Raw genomic sequence first — 15,849 nt, 5'->3', positions numbered from 1 at the left:
CCTTTCTCTGAGGATGCATGCTGTTTGTTCACTATTTAAAATACTTCTGTGCCTAGTTCTCTGAACTCTTGAGTTGATTGTAAGAGTAGGACTTTATTCTTCATATTTTTATTACCATGACAAACCCACACAGGGAGACCTCAGCCCCAGACAGGACTTTCTGGATATTACAATACAAGAAGGAGCAGTCTTATCTCATGAGCACATATCCTGCCTAATGCTTACTCCTTTCCTTCTTAACAATACCAACAGCAAGCAATTAGCCCAATCATTACAAGCATTTAGTCTAACTATAGCAAACATTTTGAAGAGTTTAAGCATGATTATTACACCAACCTGACTGGCCTCTTGCTGCCTGGTGTCTTCAAAAAGCATGCATATATTACTGCATTTTAAAATTTTATTTACTACCTACTTTTTAAAAGACATTTAACCCAATGACTGCTGTAAGTAATTCCTCCTACAGAAACATGCACAATTCATAGCTGATGTTTCTTTGCTTCCTTGATGCAATGAGTTGGTTTCCTCTCCTTGATTATAGCGAACAACTTTAGACAACAAACATTTCTCCATGTCTTAAAAGATTTTATTCTACCAAGTTCAGGCCACAGTGTAAAGGAAGGAAGGTAGGTGGTAGCTGAGAAATCACAAGGACAAGGCCCTCATGTCACATCCGACCGTAGATAATGGAAGGAGACTGGAAGCTCCAGAGGAAGAGGTTCTCCGTAAACTCTAGATTATTTTCCAAGAAGTGCTCAAAAGCTGGCCAGCCTTGACAGCAACACTTACCGATGATCATGTTGGCCAAGGATGCTGTGAGGGAGAACTGTCTCTCCAGGAACTTCCCCATGAACGTTGCTAAACCAGCAACCATGGCAGAGAGGTTGACCTGAGCCAACACCACCAGCAGGTAGACAGGATGACGGAGGTTCCTCAACAGGACCAGAGGAAAGTCTGAAAGGAAAATGGGAAACCTGGTGCATATAGTGGAGGTGTACAGCAAAATATTAATCCATGGAAAGTGGCAAAAGCTTGAATTTTCCTACATTTTTTGTGTAGAATTAACTCTTTAGGAGTGGTGAGCTCTTCCAAATGTTTTGTTTACGAAAGGGCAGAATGTGTGTTTTCAGGGCTTATCATTTCAGGGCTGATTGCCTGACCATTTGGATATTAAAAAATCAGGATGAAGTATCAGGACCTTGCAAAAATTCAACACCTCAAAACTGCAAAACAGGGAGAGAGAGGGAAGTTGATGACCCCTCAACACCCTGCCTCAGGAACCAGCTGTGGGATGAGTGAATCAATGGCAGAAATTAGTTGCCAAAAAGGTGAAGAAAAAAATTAGAGTCTTCACGTGCAAAACACGTCCAGCCTCAAAGTGAACGTCAATAGAGAGCAGCTCCTCTCTGGACACATCCCATCCCTGCAGAGCTCACCTTCGTGAATAGAATAGAATAGCATAGCATAGCATAGCATAGCATAGCATAGCATAGAATCGAAAGAATAGAATAGAATAGAATAGAATAGAATAGAATAGAATAGAATAGAATAGAATAGAATAGAATAGAATAGAATAGAATAGAATAGAATAGAATAGAATAGAATAGAATAGAATAGAATAGAATAGAATAGAATAGAATAGAATAGAATAGAATAGAATAGAATAGAATAGAATAGAATAGAATAGAATAGAATATTTTCAGTTGGAAGAGACCTACAATGATGATCTAGTCCAACTGCCTGGCCAGTTCAGGGCTGACCAAAGTTAAATCATGTTATTAAGGGCATTGTCCATTAAAAGATTTTATTCTAGCAAGCTCAGGCTGCAAAGTAAAGGAAGGAAGGTAGGTAGTAGCTGCGAAATCACATGGGCAAGGACCTCATGCCATGTCCATCTGCAGATAACCGAAGGAGACCAGCAGCTCCAGAGGAAGAGAAGAGGAGACCTTAAGTGCTTCTTAAATGCTGACGGGCTTGGGGCATCGACCGCGTCTCTAGGAAGCCTGTTCCAGGGTTTGACCACCCTCTCGGTGAGGAAATGCTTCCTAAGTAAACTCTAAATGAAGCATCTTGACCCAGGAAAATTGGTATTTCACATCAAGACTTGGGTGATGTGCTCAAGTGATCCTGACCATCTGCTAATGCAGAGGACAAATCCGCTGCCTTCTGCAGCGATACCACCTGCCGAGCTCTTCTTCAGAGCTGCCAAGGTCTTATGGTGCCTTCAGAGAAATGCAAGTAACTCCACGATAGTTTCTGAGCCTCAGCTGAACCTCTATAATTACCGTCTTTATCTCCGGAGAGCAAAATGGAAACCTGCATGACTTCTGCCCACCACCCGCTTGTTGAGGGCTGCAGCATTCAGTGATTACAGGGTTTGTTATAAACATACATGGCCTGAGTCAACCTGGCCTCGGTTCCTTTCCCTGAAGCTTTCTGGCAGGGCTTCTGCTATAACAAATACAAAAGTAGCTGGGAAGTCATTAAAAGTTAATTTATTTGTTCGCTGTGGTTGCAATTTCAATGCCCTTTTTGTTTCAATCATAAAAATGTATTTTTTGATTACAGGCAAGAAGCACTCCAGCAAATTCCCCTGCGGCTGAACCCTGACTGATGGAGAAAAAGATCTCTTCAGCCTGCTCAGCAAAGTCAGCTGCCCCACTCCCAGCACCTTGAGAATCGGGGTGCCCGGTGCTGACACCCACCAGCTGGGAGGCTGCAGTTTTCCAGCCTGGAGCCATTTTTCCTTCGTGCACATCCCGAACGCACTTTCTGCTCGTGCCTTTGCTCCCCCCGAACCACCACCTTCCCCCTCCCCAGACTCTTGCAGCACGCAAGCAAAGGGCATGCATAAGGGCAACTTTCAGACAAACACATGCTGAGTTTCCCAAATGACAGCTCTGAAAGCCAATATGCTGAAGCAGAGATAAGGAATTAGCAGGGAGGATTAATGCAAGGGCCCGCTCTAAATTAACGGTGTTAACTCTTAGCAGCTCACAAACAATCAGGACAATCTTCATATATGCTCCAACACAGAGGCACTGGGAGATTGCCTCATGGAGAACTATCTGGTGCTTGCCTGGGAGTTGCCCCGAGCTGTGTATGTGTTTTAGCTGTCCTAAAAAGTTATGTGAAGAGTAAGGGTCCCTCCGTGGATGCAAGGGGGTACCCCATATACAAAAACAAAGTTCTTGTTCATGGGATTATTGCCCCTCCGGCTCAGCACTCTGCTCTCAGGGTTAGGCAAGCAGCTAAAGATGCTGAGGAGCAGCAAACACAGGGCATTAAAGGGGGTCCAAGCATGCAAGGCAAGTTCAAGGACCCTGGAATACCAACACGCTGGAGAGCTGGGAGGCTAGCAGTCACCCGGAGAGGGAATGAGCTGCCATGATATCCCTGTGCAAACCAAGGTGGACCCCAAAGGGGGAGGTGGTTTTGCTCTGAAGTATCACTAGAGGTCTTGCTTTTTGAGGCATATTCCTGCCTGGTTTACACAGCGCAATATCTCAGGCTTATTGCAAATATGAAACCTCCAGCTGCTTGCTGAAAGATCTCCCAAGAGCTAATCCAGCCTTTTGGGGGAGGTAGTGGGAAACTTCCACCAAAAAGTTTTCTTTTTCCTGAAGTTCTCTGGTCTTTTCAATCAAACTACACCCCTCTCTCTGCCGCCCCAGATCAAAGCTATAAAGCTAAAACAGCGAGAAGGTCCCCCACTTCATGGTGGGAGGCAGCAAGATTTCCGTCCTCTTTAATCACCTTCTCATTCCTAATTTGATTTTTCTGACAGCTCCAGAGAGGAACAAGGACAGATACCAAAAGCAAGTGGAAACTTTAAAATACAAATTAAAAAAATATCCTTGAAACAATCTTTAGGCACCACAGAGAAACAAACAAGTCACAAGCTCAGTGTCTTAATTGCTTTGAGGAACACCTTTAATGGATTAATTCCCAGTATGTGAACAGAAGCTGCACATCCTCCCAGGTGTTTTCAGCAGAAGCCTAGAAATTAGCAATGGAAATTACTTCAGGCTAGCTAAATCCTACTTTCTTCATTACTGTGAGCAGGTCCAATACCTGTAAAAGGAGCACTTTGTGCGTATGGGGTGCAGGGTGCAACCCAAAGTCACACAGAGCATCTGTGCAAGAGCCAAGATCATTCCCCACAGTGCTTTGTCTTTCCTACTTTTGAATAATTCCAGCGAGTGGAGCCTGTTCCCTTCTTGGGTAATTGACCTCATTGTTTGGAAATGTCCCCAGTGCTTTGCCTCAATATTTATCCTGTACACAGCTCCATCCTGTTATTGCTGATTGTGGATGGAAAAGCTCTTCCTGTCCTTGAGGCCAAGTTCCCAGCACTTTGCAAACTGCTCACTCTTCATCACACCTTGCCCCAGAAAGATTTAAAGCCCAGTGACTTCCAGAGAAACGGAGAATGTGAAGTACCTCATGGAATGGACTCTAACCGATCTTTTTTTTGTTCTCAATAAACGGCAAAAATTCCTGTGAGCCTTATTTTGTTCTCAGTTATCTCCACGTGCACTGAAGCAACAGGACAAATAACAAAACACATTTCCTCCTCCATAATCATGCTTCATTTTGCATCATTTAAGCTGAAATAAGTGACTAAACAGGATTTCTGATAACATCTCCCTCCTCAATGTCAGCTTAATAATTTAAAACTTGCCTCTGCCAAGCCCTTAAGAAAACGATGAACCCTTAAAGGCACTCTTCAGCCTTATTCTGCTCAAGAAGCAGCCTTGAGTGCTTTGCTGAATCGCAGCTGAACCAGGCAGTGCTTTTCTCACCAAGTTTCCCCCAGGTTTGTGCCAGCTTTGAAGCCATCCCACATGGCTGGCCCACGTGAAAGCACGAGGCCAGTTTGCAAAAGGCTTTAAGACCCGTGATGAGCCAATTGTCCAAGTGTTGACTCCACTAACTCCAACCAAGTGCTTTGTCTGGGCTGACCCAGAGCTGATGGTGCAAAGGACCTTCTCAATGAAAGTGGATCAAGAGCTGCAGATGAGCCAAACAACAAAGCACAGCCCTAATCCCCAGGTCCATTTTACAACCTGCTTGAGGTGTTCAAACACCTCAACCAGAGGGAGAACTCCGTCTTAAGAGGAATACAGGAGGAACAGGGCTGAAATACCACATGGAAAAATCTGAGATCTTGTGCAGTTCCTGTTTGATCCAGTCCCTACTGGTATCCTAATGCTTCCCTTCATCCCACCCTGAACAGGGGCCCGCAGACATCAACGTTGGGCAGGTCTGGGGCTGCCTGTCCCAGGGACAGCACCAAAGCACCAGCAGATCTGGAAGGGGACCATCTGTAAAAGCTCCCCTCAAGATGCAGATGGACCAGCAAGCAGATGAGGTCCTATCACTTCTTGCCAATAAATATCTCCAACATTAGGCTTGGCCCCTTGCCCATAAAACTAATACATTTTTTACAAGCAGAGAAAAACTGTGAGCATAAGACTGAATTAATATACAGATTGTTATTTCTCTTGTAAAATATGATAGGAATCTGCTTTGTGTGGTTTCTGGTGGTGGACTGGCACTGCCCGTCTCCTAAATGCCCATCTCCTGCCTTTCTGCAGAGAGGGCTCCTGCTCCCCATACTGCATGCAGAGATGCCAGGTGCAATCAGAAAAAAAAGAAAGAGGTAGGATCCAAAGATTTCACAGCACAATCCCAACAGTTCCAGCCTGCTGAGACCAGAAAAATGGGACCCCTCTCCTTCAGGAGCCAGGTCATCTTTTTGTACTGGGGTGTAGAGTAAAAAAGGTTCACTATGAACATGGTCCAGGGATCAGACTGTCCTACAGCATTCCTCCATCACACGTCTCTCTTTTTAAACAACAGAAGGTATAAAATTGCAAGATGATTCAGGCTGGAAAACCTCCAGACTCTGTTTCCATAAACTATCGTATAGAAAAGAATAGTAAAAATAGAGAGAAAATAACACTTGATGACAGAAAGAAGAGACAAATTAAACAGGACAGCCACAAAATGGGAGGCAAAATTCTCTTTCCAGTGACCCATTGATGAGATAGCACTAAAATCCTCACATTTCACCCTAATTGTCCCCATCGACACCATCACACACTAGCTACCATCCAGTTTCTGGCTCTAAAACCAGTTTTGTATTAGAAATCCCGGGGATTTCAGCAAGATTGCTTTTCTGACAAAAAACACAGACACTTTTTTTTTTTTTTTTTTTTTTCAGAATTGGGCTTTAGGGGATAAATTCTCAGAAATAATGAATTTATTAGCACAGCTCCCACAGCCCTGACAACAGCAACTCTGATGCAAGCCCTGAGCCAAACCTGCAGCTCGAGCAGAGGTAAGATATTTCCTTCTCTCTTCACCCAGGAGCAAGGAGCTCATTTTTATTCATTTTTAGAGGCAAAGAGCAGAGTGTTGGTGTGAAAATTCCATCTGAGCACTGTAAATCTGTTCCCACGCAATCGCTTCCATCACGCGGGTTTTCTAAACGACAGTGCAACAAGGTCAGGGGGGGAATAAACCCCCGACCTGCTCCTGTAATTTAGCATGAGGCCAGTGAGCAAATGGTACAACTAGCAGAACAAAAACCTGCCCACGCTTGTCTTGCTGTGCCTCGCCTGCACTGACCTCAATAAAACAGAGAATTTCCAATAAATTAAAGTGATAATATTCAGGAAATATGGAGGAAGCTGACATGGATTGATTTCAGAGGGTCACTTTTCTTAAGTAATTGCCAAAATACAGAGTATTTCCTTCAAAAAAAACCCCAACCCTGAGTGCTAACGTCCACAGACTAAAGCCCAGCTGATTCCCTTCAGCACAAAGAGCCTACTCATTTCTAAACAAGCTAATTACACTGGATTAAGATCACCCTGTACAAACATGCATCCAATTTTAATTGCTCAGGCCCTGGCTCCAGGCTCCGCCAGCCATCCTTGGTGGGACAGGAAGGGCAGCCTGTCTCCAATATTGTCACCAGCCTTAAAAGGGGGGGGATCTGAGGAGGTTTGGGGACAAAGAGCTGCCCAGTGCTACTGGGAGTCTGATTCTTGCTGTGACCTGGGAGCTGAGCAATAGCAGCTGGATTCACCCAAGCTGCAAACCCCCCCTCTATCTGGGGGGCTCTTCCCCTTCCCATGGCTCTGCTCCAGGCTCACACTTTGCACCCCTCTTTCTTGCCTGGCTTTGGGCTCCAATGAGGTTTTGGCCTCTGTCTCCCACCGTCCAGATGAGCCATAAAGCCACGCAACGTTGAGAGCTGCCAACCCCAGATGTTTTGATGAGCATGAGGTGGAGCGGGGTAGTCTGGACCTGACGGCAAGCCTCTGCTGTGAGCAGACCAGGAAGAGGTCTGCAGATCTAGTTAAACCTGACAGGACACCTAAGTTACATCTTGAGGGCTTATCTAAGAGGTAGCTGAGCACAGGGAGGAACATCCCCTTTTCTTACCAGCGTTGCAGCCTGCCCATTGCCAGGACATACGTCTGTGCAAGCAGAGAAACCCCGTCTGCGGGAGGTGGGGGATGCACACACTTACGTTTGATGAACTTGGTTAGAGAGAGGTTTTGCACGTGTTCAGATCTCGACCTGAGCTGGCTGAGCACATCCTCCCTCTTCTTGCTGTCGCTCTCCTTCCCACTCGCCACCTGGGGACAGATGAGAAGCTGTCTGAACCAACCATGCCAAGCTCAACTCATTTTTTCTCTCCCAAACGACAGAGAGCAGCCCATGCTTCTTGCAGACAGTTTGCAATGTTCCTGGGCTTGGCCAGCACTGTCCATGTCCAGTATGGGATATACTGGGCAGATGTCCTCTTGCTCAGGACTGCTGATCCGTGCTGGCCCCATTGGGTCTCTGATGGGGTTGAAAGCATCCTCACAGGTCTATAGGGGTAAGAGCCAGCTTTCCCCCCTTTCCCAACAGTAATAAATCACGCTTCATAAATGCCAAGCTGGGCCATCACCCATGTACAGCACACCGTGTGCTCAGCTCACATGAATATGGAAAGTCAAAAGGTGGAAGTCTGCATTGGGAATTATGGCTGCCCTTAGGGAGATGTTTTTGTTCCCCAGAGGGTCTGTTTTACCCCTGTTTGTGGGGGAAGCAGGTGCAGGAACCCAAGGAGCGATGCACCTAGACCTCCACCCAAAGCAGGTTTGGACACTGGTTTTGGGGGGAGGATAAGCATTTCCCCGTTTTATCCCAACCCCCTGTTGTGTGGGTGCTTTTGCCCATTACCAGCAAGGAGAGCAGGCAGCAGTTGGAGGGGGAAAAGATCCAGGCGAAGAGGGGGTCTGGGATGGAGGCAAAATATTTTTCACCCCCTAAGCCAGGAGGGGCTGACCGAGAGCCACTTGGAGTGGGGATGTACCTGGGGAGCAGCCACAGACCCCTCACCCCTCCCAGCCCCTCTCCATTCTTCTCCTGCTCCTGGAAAACCCAGCTGAATTCTAGCATTCTAGCAACTCCTACTGTCTTTATCATTTTTAATTTATTTTCACCAAATCCTTCCCACCGAAGAGCAGCAGTGTGGAGGGGACATCCTCTCCCATCATGGTCCACAGACGGGGACAGATCCTGCTGCTCCCTCTCCATTTTCCTTCTCTGTTCAGGGGAACAACACTTTGCAGTTGGAGGTAAGATGGGTCCAGGCATCTCTGCTTAATTTAGCCTCAGCTGATGCTCACAGCTCTGCAGGACACTAACCCAGGTGCTGGCAGGACCTGTGTCCCCGGTGTCACACTGCCACTGCTCAAAAGCAAAGAGGAGAGGTGGAAAATGGAGGGTTCGGATCATGTAAGGTCTATCCCAGCCTCATTAGATGACTGCATGCCCGAGGCAAGCATCCAACAACCCACCAGCAAGCGGGAGGCCAAGGGAGGAGAGGATTTCTTGGACGTCCATCCCATCCCCTGTTCCGCAGGCTTTTAGGGGAATCACTGGAGGAAGGGCATTAATCAGACTAGATGTGCTACTATACATGTGTAGTAGCAGAACGTGTTCAGAGGGAGTGTGGTTTTCACGGGAAACCACAGCATATTTTTAGCCAGAAGGACAGAGCCAGCGGCCCCATCTCTGGCATCCCACATCAGCTCAGCAATGGAGCTGTCGCAATTCTTGACACAAATTTAATATGAGTCAGACAAATGAGTTCATTCAACAGAAATTAGATGTTCTTAATTCACAGAAGGAACAGGACAGCTTTTTGGCTAAAATAATCTCTTTTCCTTTGAAACCGGGACTGATTATTAAACATCAGAGAGGTCAAAATGTCCCATGCTGTGGATGCCACGATGCCTTTCTGAAAAGCCTCTACAGGGCGAAAATGATAAAACTCCTTTCATGGCTTTTATTGCTAGTGCTCAGGGTTTAATACATTTTTTAAATGCAAAGATAAAATCCGGCTTCCTTTCACTTTTCAATTAGGTTACAGGGTCTTTTCTCTCTGCTCTAAAACTGCAATGTTTTCCAAAAATATGTTCAAGCTGCTAGTGACCGGCTTTCTCAGCTCCCAGCTGTTTGTACTTCAGAGAGTTCACAGTCTGCTGGGCACTGTCTGCACATAACAAAAAAAAAAAAAAAAAAAAGCCCCAAATTCCCCAGTTTGAGATGTCTCTGTGTGAGCGTGACCCTTGCAAGCGGGACACTTCTGTGCACATCTGCTGGTTTAGCACCCACCCGAGGAGCAGCTGCTCGAGCAAAGCCCTTGAGAAGGAGGAAAATTCCTCTCCCCATGCTGTCTTGGCCCCCTGATATATTTTTTTGCTGCTTGAAAGGATCAGGAAATGGATTCCTCTGGGACAAAGCAGGGATGTTCACACACAGGGAAAGCAAGTCGCGGAGGGACCAGCACAAATCCTGCCTGCTCGCTGCGGGCAGGGAGGCGAAGGATGCTGGGTCTGCCATCCGAGATGCTCAGGCCCTGCCACTGATGCTGTGCTCCTGCCGCAGGGGATTTTAGCATTACTCAGAGCAGAAGATTTGGCAAGCCGGAGTCGGTAGGTGCAATAACACGGGCTGGTTGCTCAGCACTACCCCGGCCATCTGTCGCAGCCTCACGCCAAGGAAAAAAACAAAAAATAAGTGGGAAACATCTTGCAGAATGTCCCCACACACTTGGATTTTCCAGGATGATTCCTTCAAGGGCTCAGCTTCCTGGTGCACATCCACCGGTGAATGTGCTCTTGTTGCATCTCATGGTTTTGCAATGGGATTTTATCACCTCTAGCATGGTGGGGAGAGGGAGGAGGCAGACAGGTTTTGGAGCAAGGAGGAGGAAGCTCCTTCACACTTTGCATTAGAAAGAGCATCCCTAACCTGACCTTGACCTGGGGAGAGCCCCCGTTTCCCTGCACGGACACGAATAATTCAGATATGACTGAGCAAGGCTGAGACCTGGACTTGCTTTGCAGGAAAAGTAAATGGAGGCAGCTCACCTGTGAGCCAGGCTCCTGCTTTCACCTGCCTGTGATTGCACCTGCAAGGAGGGCAGCCAGAAGTGCTGTTTTATTCAAATATATCACTGGAAAAGGGGATAAATGACCTGCTTTGTGACAGAGAGGTTTTCCTTGCTTAATTTGAGGCTTCTGCAGAGTTTCCCTCAGGCTGTGCAGAACCTGGAACTCCCAGCCCAGTGAAAAATAAGGTCAGAGAAGTTATTTTCATATTAAACAAACAAAATGTAAAACCCCACAGCTTGCAAAAAGAATTATTTTCCTCCTGACAAGGTCACGCTCCCTACAAACACTTCATTATGCCTCTTCCAGCGAGTGTCGGTCCCACCAGGGACCCCATTTCCTAGACTGTTAAAATAAGCAGCCAACAGGCACCTTGCTCACAGGAAAGGGGATGATTATTTTTAGCAGCCGTTTGCGCCTGTCTTTAAAGCTCCCTGGGGATAACCCAAAGGTAGAGACCAGCCCATTCCTGTAACATGCCAGTGGCACCACCGCACCCTGCCACTTGGCCCCCAGAGTACTCCCCAGATAATGCCCTGTCTAGTCTTTGTTTGCTGGTGCTTTAGGAGCTTTAATGAGGAAGCCTCAGAGCATGGCAGCCCCAGGAACAAAGGTTTCCAAACAAAGACTCAGATTTCCCTGTCATGATCTTTAGGCTTTCCCCATTAACTGATAACCCAAATTGGAGCAGGCATTTAAGAGACTTCCCCCCATCAGTTATTTTCATTTCAGCTTTTCACGTGCGCTGGAAGTGCACCAGGTCACTGCTGAATAAACGTGGGAGGATTCGAATAAATGCAGGCAATCTGTCGTGAGACAGAAACTGGAGAAGTTATTTTTCACTCCCCCAGCGCCGTTGCACAATGTCTCTGCCTGCACAGAAGGGTCGAGTCGCTGCCCCAGCACCGTCCCACCACGCTGGACCTGGGATGTCTGCTGGGGCCCCTGGGAACAACCCAGACGGAGGTGTGAGCTGTTTGCACCCCGAAAATACCCTCCGTTGTGGGTTGGGAAGTCCCCAGTGACCCCAGCAAAGGGCAGGAGGCTCCTTGCAAGCTCGGGAATGCAGGTGCAATCCTGTGAGGTAGCCGAGAGCAACACCAGCACCCATGGGGCATCCTCAGGGCAGGGCAGGAGGGGTCTCAGCTGCATTTTACCCCCAGGAACTTCTCCTCATCACAAACCTTCTGCTTCAGGACTGGAGGGACAGGCTTTTCCTGGGCCTTGCCAAGCTATGCCACCTCCAGCAGGAACGGCAATGCCCGAATATTTGAGATGGACTTGTGTAGCCAGGACACAAACATTTCTTTCAAAGTTTCCCCACACTTTCAGCCCCCTCCTACCACTGTGCACCAGGAGCTTTTTGGGGTGAAACGAGTCGATCCAGTCTGCATGCCGTGGTCCTAAACTTGCAGGCCCCCCACTGCACAGCCTGAGGTACTGCCCAAATAGTTGGGGTTTGCCCTGGGATATGGGGGGGGGTGGCTTCTTAACCCTCTGCTCTGCTGTGTACATCTCCTCCAGGATGGAGCTGCACGTCCAGCTTGGCATTCCTCTGTTTCCTCAAGCATCTGCTCCAACTATCCAGCCAGGCAACTGAAAGCAAAACCTGGAGATATTGCCCAGATGACAGGGGACACGTCCGCCACCATCCCAGCAGAAAATCCCAGCAGATGCACTTTGCTAGGCCACCACAGAGCCATCATGTTTCTGCATGCCCTGAGCACTCCCACACTTCACGCCCCTCCAGCCCCGCTGTGAAACACCCTCAGAAATCCACCTCCTCTGTTCTAGAAAGGATTTCATCTCCCAGCCTCTCCCTCCCATCCCACAGGAGACGACCTTGCCCCTTACACCTCCCTCCATCAGCAACAGCAAGGAAGGAGCGTGGTTCCTTTCCACCCCATTTCTGTACTTCTCCCAGTCGAAGTGCCACACATGAAGCTTTGAGATCATAGCGTCACAGAACGGTTTGGGTTGGAAGGGACCTTAAAGATCATCTAGTTCCAAGCCCTCTGCCCCAGGCAGGGCCCCCTTCCCCCAGCCCAGGGTGCTCCCAGCCCCGTCCAACCTGCCCTTGAACCCTTCCAGGGAGGGGGCAGCCACAGCTGCTCTGGGCACCCTGGGCCAGCGCCTCCCCCCCCGCACAGGGAAGGATTTCTGCCTTAGATCTCATCTAAATCTGCCCTCTCTCAGTTTAAAACCATCACCCCTCATCCTATCCCCAACCCCTGACCCAGAGTCCCTCCCCACCTTTCCTGTCCCCCCTTTAAGCACTGGAAGAATGAAGGACTCAACACGAAAGAGGCATCATCCTGCTCATCTCTTCTGGCTGGCACCCACATTTCCCCCAGATGGATGGGCTACCTTGGGTTAGGGGCTGATGGATCAGCAGCAGCCTGTTCTCCCTCCTCAACACCACCAGTGTTTAAATAAATAAAGGGAATGCAGTAGATCTAATATCTACAGACCCGGGCAAAGCAGAGGACGCGGCACCAAGTGAGAAACCGTTAGATAAATGTGAAAATTAGGAGAGTAAACACAACATGGCTAAATATAATCAAGAGAACGGAGCATTTCAGAGGGATGTACTGAGCTGCTGGGAGGTGCTGGCAGCTTCCTTGGAGGTTTGGTGCAGAAGCCCCAGCTAATATTTTCAGAAACCCCATTGGCATAGTGAGAAGTCATGTCCTACTTAATCTGCAGAGGAGAAGGAAGGTGGGAATCGTCCCTACAGAGTGGGCTGGGACACCACATAGGAAAAAGTAGGCAACTAGAGGGCTGAAATAATAGGAACTGAACCAAACTTAGTGCAAAGGGCACAGCCATGCACTTAGGGTTTAAAAATAATTTCTGCTGCACAGCTGGAAATGTTGGAGATGAGAGGACGAGAGTGACACATAGCTCCAGGTCTATCTCAGCACAAACATACAGTGCAGCCGTGGAAGGAGTAAGTGTGATGCGAAGAACCAAGAACGGTGTTTCTAGGAAAGCTGGGGGAGTGTAGACCCTGCTGCATCACCACTGGAGACCAGATCCAGACTGGTGCAGCACTGGGAAAATCAGCTTGTGGCTGGGGCGGGGGGTGACCAACAGGGCTGCTGGGATGGAGAAGCTCTTTGGCAGAGGAGGACTAGCTAGCCTTCCTCGCCCAGCAAAAGGAAGGCTTTCTATAACCACACCAATATAGGAACAATTAGGAAAAAATATTTAATCATGATCAGAATAACCAACAAAAGACTAAAATAGATTAGACAAAGCTTTGTAACGTGCAGGGAAATAAGTTTTGGAAACCTCCTATCAATGAGGCTTAGGAGGAAAGCACTGATGAGAGGGGCAGATATCCAGAGAGGACTGCGTGACAGCAAACCGGAGCTGCCAGGGCTTGGACATGACCGGGATGTGTAGACCTGCTTCCCATAAAAATCCATCTGAGCTTTCTCACGAGGCATCTGTTTGCAAATGGCATGTGCTGACGCTACAGGGGAGGCTTTGTCAGGGTGAGGAGGAAGTGTCACTCACCCCCTTTGTACGGCATTTGGGGGATGTTTGGTTCTACGTGACTTTGAAGTGTCGCAGAACGAAACCGGACCCAGGAGATAATTGAGTGCACAAGACAGATCTTGCACAGGAGAAATGCTGAGCAAGGGCAACGCTCCTGCTTTTGTTTAAGATGCTCCCGAGAGCACCTTTCCCCTTTCCCAACCCTTTGCACGTCACCCGTGGAGCTGCTGGGACTGGGAAGGCGCTGACCAGCTGCAATGCAACAGCCGGTAAACCTGCAAGACAGACGGACACTGTGCCTGAGCAGAAGCTCAGGGAAAGCCTTTAGCAGACAGAATACAACTGCGTGGGTTGGGATACGGTAACATTCTCGGTGACAGATGGTAAATCACGAGCTAAACTTTGGCTACTCAGCAATCAGAAAATGCCCCAAGGCTGTAGTTCGCCACAATCCAGGACACAACCCCGAGAAATGGTTCAGGCTCATTAATCAACCTGGAATTACTGGGAAAGAACTGGTCTTGACTGGAAAGAGTTTGTCCAGTAACAGCCTCATCTGCTCATCCCCTGCCTGACAACTTTATAGCTTTGCTGTGATCGTCCCTCAAATAGGATTATTCAGGGTACTTTGATGCTAGAAATTTACTGACAAGTATCAAAGCAGAGAAATAAAAATGTTCCGGGTCTGGAGTGATTGATTTATGAGAAAGGATCAAAAGAGAGAATTCTCATTATCATTAATGTTAACATCAAGTGCACAAGTCATTCCAGGAACTTCAAAGAAAGAAGCTATCAAATAAAGGTGAAGCTGAAATATGGTTGTAGAATAAATAATCTAGATCTGTCTTGGCTGATGAGACAAGGCAATTAAGTCTCCAGATAGACAGAGGGCTGTGCTATTATTCAGTGTTTGCTGGATGATGCCCATTGAGGATGGTCCTTGGTCTGAAGAAACCACCAAGGGCTCAGATGAGTTGTATAGAGTGAGGCAGGAGAAAGAAAGGAAAATTAAGTTAGGATGAAAATCAGAGAAAAGGAGTCATGCTTTCAGCAGCGAGAAGGATTGAGCCATGGGCCAGTCTTTGCTGCTATGATGTTGTTTGCTGGATTCTGCAGGCAGCCTTGTCATCTACTGAGACATGTGTGGTCCCAGGGGTCTTCAGACAGCACGTGGCACAAGGACAGCTTGACCCGGGGCACCTGAAATTCCTTTTTGGCCTCCAGAAATGAAGCCCACAGCTGGCAGTGCAGAAACATCTCGGCTTCTTTTGTGGACAGAGCACATCTGTGCTTTTTCTATTTGCTGTGGGTAAGATATTGTGCTGGGGCTTTACAGACACGGTGGAAAATCCCAGCTGATGCCTTCAAGTGCATCGTGCAGCCTGTTGCTCTGCTGCTGATTGCTTTTTCCCTGCTTTGGGCGGACAGAAACCCCGAAAGCAAAGGCAGCCAAGGAAATGCTGACTGTCTTTGAGGCTGCAGCTGTATTTAGACAGGGTTGACCCAAAGGTTATCACAATGTCTGTTCCTGCTGACCTGCTGGTCTGTAAAACCCTGCACTGACCCCATCCCTCCTTTCCCCTCTGCAGTGTGTCAGGGATGGGACTTCGTGGTTCAGGGGAACCCCAGGGGTCCCACCTCTCCTTGCTGCAAGACCACATCTCCCCCTCTCCATCCCAAACCAGACTGAGCACCAGAAGAACCACCACCTTCCCTCTCTGCCCTGAAAGGAAACCTGGAAGTGACCCTAAAGCTCCAGCACGAGCCACCGCGGCGCTGGGGAGCTACTGGGAAAGAGCGGCCGGGGCAGAGGAAGGCAAAATTGGGGTCAACGTTTTGCCAGCGCTGAGCTTTGTGTCTGGGGACACACATTTCCTTC

General features: G+C 48.0%; 1 protein-coding gene across 1 annotated transcript in view; it reads right to left on the bottom strand.

The window, feature by feature from the left end:
• Positions 1-15,849, bottom strand: part of SLCO2B1 (solute carrier organic anion transporter family member 2B1) — a 59,724-nt gene that overhangs the window by 12,304 nt on the left and 31,571 nt on the right. The window contains exons 8-9 of the mRNA XM_042793289.1: positions 7,547-7,655; positions 790-954 (exon numbers count right to left, since the gene is read on the bottom strand). Of these exons, the coding sequence (XP_042649223.1) occupies positions 790-954; positions 7,547-7,655 (274 nt within the window). The remainder of the gene's footprint in view (positions 1-789; positions 955-7,546; positions 7,656-15,849) is intronic.

This window comes from Tyto alba, unplaced genomic scaffold (assembly GCF_018691265.1).
Source record: "Tyto alba isolate M040663 unplaced genomic scaffold, T.alba_DEE_v4.0 Super-Scaffold_2, whole genome shotgun sequence".
NCBI lineage: Eukaryota > Metazoa > Chordata > Aves > Strigiformes > Tytonidae > Tyto > Tyto alba.
The sequence above is the reverse complement of the archived record's forward strand: the minus strand, read 5'-3'. Positions and strand labels throughout refer to the sequence as shown.